The 8,004-nt window shown below is 40.7% G+C and overlaps 1 protein-coding gene across 1 annotated transcript in view; it reads left to right on the top strand.

Moving 5' to 3' along the window:
* ttll5 (tubulin tyrosine ligase-like family, member 5) overlaps positions 1-7,532 on the top strand; it is a 51,779-nt gene extending 44,247 nt beyond the window's left edge. The window contains exons 29-30 of the mRNA XM_025059642.1: positions 5,152-5,350; positions 7,056-7,532. Of these exons, the coding sequence (XP_024915410.1) occupies positions 5,152-5,350; positions 7,056-7,139 (283 nt within the window). The 3' untranslated portion in view covers positions 7,140-7,532. The remainder of the gene's footprint in view (positions 1-5,151; positions 5,351-7,055) is intronic.
* Positions 7,533-8,004: the final 472 nt, after the last annotated feature.

Raw genomic sequence — 8,004 nt, 5'->3', positions numbered from 1 at the left:
GTTATTGTACAGATAAGAACAAACGTGTAATGTCATCATTCAGCCCTGACTGTGTTCCCTGGCCACAGAAACGCTCTCCCAGTTTCCCTCTGGCTGTTGGTACCGATAACCGCCAAACTATTATCCCGACAGTGTTACACTTACACCGACACGTCGAGCTGAGAAATACCACAGCTCTGCTTATGCTGGGTATTTTTAGTTCTGTTCAATATTTTGTCAGATTGCTGTTTGACTTGGTGGAATTCCGTAATTTTCCAAAGGGTTTTATGACAGGCTATTTGCTGAACCAAAAAAATGAAGCTTTCAGCTTTGTCATTTTTGTTTGACACTGCTACAGTTTGTTGCTCAGTCATGCCGTTCGTTCGAAGTCAAATTCATCACATACCTTTGCTTGTTTTGGTCCAAGGTGTGTTTGTGTCCTTAAAGTTGGACCAACCTAAATGTTTCCTTTTCAAGGTTCAAAGACTGAAGAACTGTATTTTTTTTTTGCCAACAAATTGGTTTTTTTTTTCCTATTTTAGAACCAAAAAGGAGTGGTTACCAAAAAATGTTAAGGATGTTGGAGTTTTAGGCTCTAAGCAGCAGTGAAAGGGAAAGTTGACCAGATCACAATAAAAACCTGCCCTGATGTTTGGGGAAATAACTCAGTTTTAAGACTGGAGGCAGAGCTGGAGGTGGCAGTGTTACATCTGCTGTGAATTCTGTCCGAGGCTGCGATAATCTCTCATTTTTGAAATGTATTTGATGAAAGAAAACCACTGTTCTGAACATTGAACACAGAAACGCTTAAAATATGATGAAAAATATGAGGTTGTTTTTAATGATAAAGTCATGTCTAGATTATTTTCTACTGGTTGTATCCACATTTATATACATTACGTATAAAACCTCCCTTCAACAAGTTGCTAAGTTCAGTCTAACTTTGTGTTAGACTGTGTTTATATTGCGATACTGATACTACAACTTGAAGTATCTGCCGATACCGACATCCATCTGATACCTTCTCTTCTCCAACAGAATACCACGGGCTGCCGTTGTGTGTTGTTCAGTGTTTGGGCTCAGGTATCGGACAGGCTTTAGTTGTTTTTTTTCAATATCCGATCCTGCAATTTTGACCAATATCGGACCAATACTGACCTTTTCATAGTGTAGTGGTTAGAATGTAATGTAATCAGTACTCTGAGTGTAATAAACATTTACAGCTGTCAAAAAAAAAAATTATTTAAACATGTAGTAGCTGAGAATTAATCTCAATTAAACATGATTAATTGAAAAAAAAAAAAGAATAAATTTTTCCTGTACATTGCTGGAACAGTCACACCAACTCCAAATGATGGAATTGTTAGTATGGAAAGAGTCAATTTCTCTATGAAATAAAATTCAAAATCTTAATGAACCAAACAGGCCTGGTGCTGCAGAGGCTTTGGTGTAACCGGCTTCACTGAGAGGGAAAAACCCCCACACCCTTTGACATCAGTTCATGTTGTAATAAACAAATCCTTTCCAGTGATGCAGTCGACCTACTCTCCTCGTATCAGGTTGTTTATGGATCACGTGAACCAATGAAACGACTCCACTATCGGCGTCCCACGCTCCCTTGAGCAAATCCCCACACGGTTAAATTCACTCCCTCCCTTCACTTGTGTCAGTGTCAGCGTTGCAATAAAACATAGTAAACAAACACTGGCTGGAAATACCCTCACACTCCAGAGGCTGATGTTTACACTGACCTGGCAGCTCCGTCAGATACTGTGGCGTGATGTCATCTCCGCTCGTGCTTCTCTCTCTCGTTTTTTCCCACACCGAGTCAGATTGATGCAGCACATGTTGCGCAGCTCGCACCGCCGTGTTGTTCTACAGTAAGTTATATGAGCGTATTAAAAGGACGGCGAGCGCAGCGGGGAGTGAGATGATCCCCGCCCCCCCCCCGCGCTCTCACCTCTCCTCCTCCCCCCGAGCAGCAGGGGGCGTCCCACATAGTTGGATCTCTATACATGTGATGAGAATCTCAGACGGAAAACCTCTCTCTGGTTTAGATTTTTCCCTATTTCATTGGTAACTGTTTTGGAGCGGCCTCCGTGATGTCTTGGTTTTGAATCAAAGTGAGACCTCGTTTTTTTTTTTTTATTTGCGTGATGTTGCGTGAACTGTCCTTGTCTGAAAAGACCTCTCCTCTGTCCTGGGGCGCGACGGAAGATCCTGCACTCGCGGGAAAGTCGCAGCCTTCACCTGAGAAACTGGTCTCTGTTGTGGACTCTGTGGTCGTAAAATGGAACTGCTAAAAGTCCCTGTGGAGCAGCGTGAAAACTGCAGCCAAGTCGAAGGAAATGACTGTTGTAAACAAAGAACAAGTTCTTGTTTTGTCTCCTGGCGTTGTAGTATCTCTGACCTTGCAGGGTTCACAGACGAGCCTTTGTTTCCACAGGCAGAAAAAAGTGAATTGGCCTGTGGTCGCAGCAGTTGTTTTTGTAATATATATGCTATTATGTGAACTGAGAATTGCATGGGCGTACAACATGTTCACAGGACTCTCAAGATCCCTGGTGTCTTTGTTTGGTTTCATGGAACAGGAGTACTTTTTCATTTCGGCGGCACACCATTATTATCCCACACTCTACATTGTTGTTCAAGACTAATTGAATCCTAATTTTAGATCTTATCATGGTTCAGTACCATATTATTAAAGCTATTGTGACTCTGAGTCCTCCAGTGGTTTTTTTTTTTTTTAGTCCAACACACAGAAAGCATTTCCAGAAACCTTTTGTTTTAAAGACACTTCAGGGATCGCTTTTCTTCAACTTTCTTTTATTTTTATTTATTGTTGTAATTTTTTATAAAGTAATATTCAGACTTGCAACCCCCAAAAGTGCACTTTATGACATTATTTTTGGCAAAGCAAGTTCATGAACAGCAGCTCACCAGACTCCACATTAAGTCAGTCTGAGCATGTCTGACGGGAGCGTGGTCGCCTCATTACTTCAACAGGGGCCAGTAGAGAAGAAGAAGAAAACACACACACACACACACACACACACACACCAGGCTGAAACTGGCTTAGTCCTAATGACAGATAATCCAGTTACAAACTGGTGGAGCTCGTCAAAAGTTTTGCTTTCCAGTTTGTGGCTTTGTGATGCGAATGGAACGTGAAGCTCAGGGTGCACTGAGGCAAAGAGGAAAGGTTCTGAGTTCAGCCTCTGTTTGCCGCAGGCTTGCCCTCTGCTTTGACTCCGATTTGCACACTTTGACTTGAGGCTTCTGTGGCTCCAGCAGCCGGTGACTGGCATGATGTGAGCTGTCTTGTCTTTTTAAATTTCTGCTGCTGGTGGTGTTTGCCACTCAGCACATGGTTGGATGATGTAAGACGGAGAGAGGAGAGTGTGGCAGAAAATGTTGAGTTTAAAGTTCGTAGACTGTGTCGTAGCAACGGCTCCTCGTTCATTTATGACCTCGACTTTCACTGCTGCTACAGCGACAGACTGTGTCAACGTTTTCCTCCATAAAACAAATAAAAATGGCCACCATTCCATTTAACCTGTCCAGTAAACATTAGTATGGACTCAACAGAGTTTTATTTAAGACAACATGAACTGTCAGAGTGGTTAAAAGTCATAAATTGAGGCATTAAAAAACAGTTTAAAAAAAAACAAAAAAACATTTGCACCTTTATTAGGAAATATATGGCTCAACTTTACTGTCGTTGATTTACACTCGGTCAAAGGTTAAGCAGCGTTTGACATTTTGACGATGATATGACATGCAGTAAAACTGATGTATATTCATGTAGGTAACACTGTAAAGGTATATTCAGTGTTGTCACTGAATGAATGATGGACAGCATGACATGTTGGGGCCTCTATTACAGGGGTTGTCAAACATACGGCCCGTGGACCAAAACTGGCCCGCTAGGATGTTCAATCTGGGCCGCATTATGAAAAATACACACAAATAAACACTATATGGATATTTATCAGGATTTTTTTGTAAAATTATTATTTATAGTTAATTATGGTACAATTGTGCTGGTTTGGCCCACTTGACATTTACATATATTATATGTGGCTCGTGATCCAAAATGAGTTTGACACCCCTGCGCTATTGGATTGGACTTTGGGATCAAAGGTCTTTGAGATTATCAGGTTTTTTTATCATAAATTATCATCTGTGCAAGATTATCAGTTTTTTTTTTTATCATAAATTATCATCTGTGCCGTTTGAATAAAAGGTCACGATTTAAAAAGAGAACGACTAAAATATCACCAAAATATTCCTTCTCTATTTATATTGTCACTTAACATTTTCGTGATAAGTTATGTTTTCAACAAATACCATAATTGTCACCAAAATCAAAATGACGCCTGGCTCCAGTTGGGATGACCAGTCAATCAATCAAACTCAATATTATTAAAACCAAAACCTGTTATTCAGACCACAGAGTCTTGACATGGTTCTGTCCATCCATGTCCAACACAGTCTGGTAAAAACAAGCCGGTCCAAGCTGATCAAACATTTTTGTTGGCTGGAGGGGGTGTGTTTGGGGGGGGGGGGATTCAAAAACTGGCATAAGAAACCACGACATGGGTTTTTACTGCTCCCAGTAAAACCAATGTAACATTCACAAAGCCCAGACTAACTGCCCCGTAATTGTTTGCCAGGGTAGTTAGTGAGGAGCTGGACATAGAAATAGTGTTCTTTTAAACTGACGTCCAAAAGTGGACCACAAGATATGTAGTTCATAGTTAATGGTCTCCAGAGGCGACCCATGGGGTTGGCATCCGTTTGGGACTAAAATCCAAAATGAGCTGCAGCGAGGCTTTTGATAAACAGTTGAGTCAGCAGACGTAACAAAGGACATCACTGCCCACTTTGAAGGTGAAGTATGAGGCTGCAAAAGACAACTCATGTCATGTCATGATGTGATGACAGTGATGTATATAGATATATGTATATATATTTTATATATATTTATATAAATATACTGTATTGTATATATGTATACATACACATTTATGTATAATTATTTGTATATATGTACATATATGTAATTATGTTATATATGTATACATATAAATATATAATTATACATATATGTACACATATATGTATGTATATTTATGCCATTAATGTAATTATATTCTGTGTTTTTTTAAGCGGCAGGTCAGTGAAGGAGGATGAAGGCCTCTGGGACGGACATGGACAGAATGCCTACAGCTCAGTGTCAGAGGTCAAACCCCTGCACCGCCATCAACCACCACCGGAGAGTTACCAGCTTCAGTTTGCTATTCAGCAACTGCAGCAACAGAAACTCCAGGGTCGACTGTTTCTGGACCAGAGTCACTACAGAACCCAGGTATTTTGGTTTTATTTTTTGTTTTAATTGTATTTCTAGATATGGTATTATGTGCGTATGGTCTCTAACAGCGACAACTAGGGGTTTTAGAAAGGTATTACAAGGTGGTAGGAAGACGTATTGTTTCTGAAGCCTTTTCAAAATAAAAGTTAATTTTTTTTTAAGTTAATCAGATTCAATATTCCACGCAATTTAGAACGACAGAATGACAGGCACTGTTTAAATACAGTAAAATAATTTTACACTCCGTCCACTGAACATTACTCATTTACACAATAATTAACATGTAATTTATACATAATGCTGAAAAACTTTGAGCTAAAAACACCATCTCAATACCCAGCATGCATTTGCGGAGGTGTCACCTTCAGGTCAGCTGACCAGACTCAAGCACAGGGTTATAAGTAAGTCCGCAACTGACAAGCTAACTGACATTAAAAGAGTCCTTAAATGTGTTACATTATTTTATAATTTCAAAAGATGAAATTAAAAAAAATTATGTTACTTGATGTTTGACTCTGTAGGCGTGACATTGTCTCACCTAGCTAACCCAGCTGTCCAACAAAACGCTCTCATGTGATTGTTTTGAAAATCTATTTTGAGAATCTCTGTCCAAACCACAAGACAAAGTCCCGTTGAGTGGGAGCTTCCTACTCAGCAGAAGCTCATTCCTGGAGAGCCAAACATGACTCCCTACCCCAGGATTACACTGTTTGCCCCGAGTGACTCACTTCAGCTCACACTGCAGGCGGAGTAACGCAGGATTGATGCCTATCGGGGCAGCAGAGAGCCAGTGTCAGACTCTATTTTCTTTAAATATTTTAATCAGATTCAGGCTCCATTAGTGTTTCCGTACGGGAAAATGGGAATAAAAGTTTATTATATGATTTTCTCGGCTGCCGTGATCTAGCGGCAACAAAAAACTCTTTTAGTCACGGTTGACTGGCCATGACAGATGTGATTGGAGTGTTTTTAGAAGGAGATTAGAAATGGTAGAAAGGCTCTGGTCATTTCGCAGAATGTAATTTAAATGTTTTAAAGAAGAAAAAAAAAACAGTTGGTTTGAAAAAAGATCCCAACAGGAAGAGTGTATTAATTCATATTTTCCAGACGAATTCTGTGGAGGGAATATTTGGACAAAGAAAGACGGAGACAGTAACACAGTGGCTCGGACTCAGATTCATCATCTCGGTTTGTTACTAATTAATGCAATTAAGGTGATGTTTGTCTTGGCCTGGTCTGTCGGTTCTTTATGAAAGTGATCCTTCGCTTTTTTTTTTTTCCTTTTCCTTTTTTCCCTCTCTTCTCATTGACTGTCATGATCTGAAAACATTTGGAGTTCCTCTTGTTTCTCACATTACCCATCATCCCTTGAGCCTCCACGCGCAGGGAAACGTTCTATAATCTGCAGCAAGTTTGAAGGTCTCCTTTGTTGAACCTTCACAAAGCTGGATGTGATTAATCTGATACTCTGGATGTGATCGACTCACCGTCAAATCCGACGACCTTTCCCCTCCGAGCCCCCTCTTGGCCCCCGCCCCTCTGTTTACTACATCAGCGTGTTGAGCTGCTTTTGATGTTTGTTTTACTTGTGCTCTTGTACTTTGAGTGACACCGGAGAAAGACTGCTGCTGATATCGCTCTCTCTCTCTCTCTTCTCGCGTGCTGTTCCTCGTCCTGTGAATATTCGTTTCTCTGTTTGTAGCTGAAGCCACGGGAGAGAGTTCCTCACAGAAGAGAATGGGAACTGCAGTATCCAGGCACATACAGTACAGCGTATTCTGTGTGAGAGAATGAGACAGGGGGCTGTTATGGAACTCCAGTCCACGTTCCACTTACAGGGTGCAGACTGCACGGCTCCTCCATAGGCTTGGCCCCGGGCCACCTGGCAGTCAAAGAAAGGTGCCCTCCCCGGCCCCGCTTAAACTGAGCGCCGGCCATCGGCCTGGCAACCTGGAAACTGGGCTTCTCATTTATCAACACAGAAATTACATCAGATATTCCCTGTCACAATGCCGGCCCTTTGAACGGCTATGCTGTTAAGCTGGAAAACCATTAGCATGTTAGATAACCGTATAAAGCTGCGGAGAAAATAGCACGGACGTGAGATGTGGATGGAATGCATTCTCCAGCAATATAAGGGCAGAGTCCAACGTGGCTCCGAAATATTATGTCAGAAAGAAGAACTTNNNNTCTTTCCCAAGCCTTTGAAGAGATCTTGTACAAACAAGTGAATAATGTGAAGAATTTGAACCGTAATGGAGCCAACTTTAAAAAAATAAAAACAAAAACTCCACCAGGCTCTTATTGTGACGCTGGATGTTATTTCAGGAATACCTGACATTTCACCTCAGTGACAGGAGGCAGCCTTTCATTGGTCATGACCAGATCAAAATCTGACTGCTTTTCAACTTGACTGAGTAGGCTGATGTGAAAGGACAAAAATAACTGTCCTCCGACGTGTTTCAATGATCCACAGACTTCGTGGGAATTTCTTTAATTTCAATACAATGATACATGCAAAAAAAACCCAAAAAAACGTAAACGTATGTTTCAGTTTTCTTGTGTTGCAAATACACACACAGCCAGATCAGTGGAGTTTAATTACAATTTAAAAAAGAAAAATAATTCATTGATAAAATATTTTATCAGTA

Source organism: Cynoglossus semilaevis, chromosome 1 (genome assembly GCF_000523025.1).
Source record: "Cynoglossus semilaevis isolate Cse_v1.0 chromosome 1, Cse_v1.0, whole genome shotgun sequence".
Taxonomy (NCBI): Eukaryota; Metazoa; Chordata; class Actinopteri; order Pleuronectiformes; family Cynoglossidae; genus Cynoglossus; species Cynoglossus semilaevis.
This window is presented reverse-complemented; position numbering and strand designations above follow the sequence as displayed.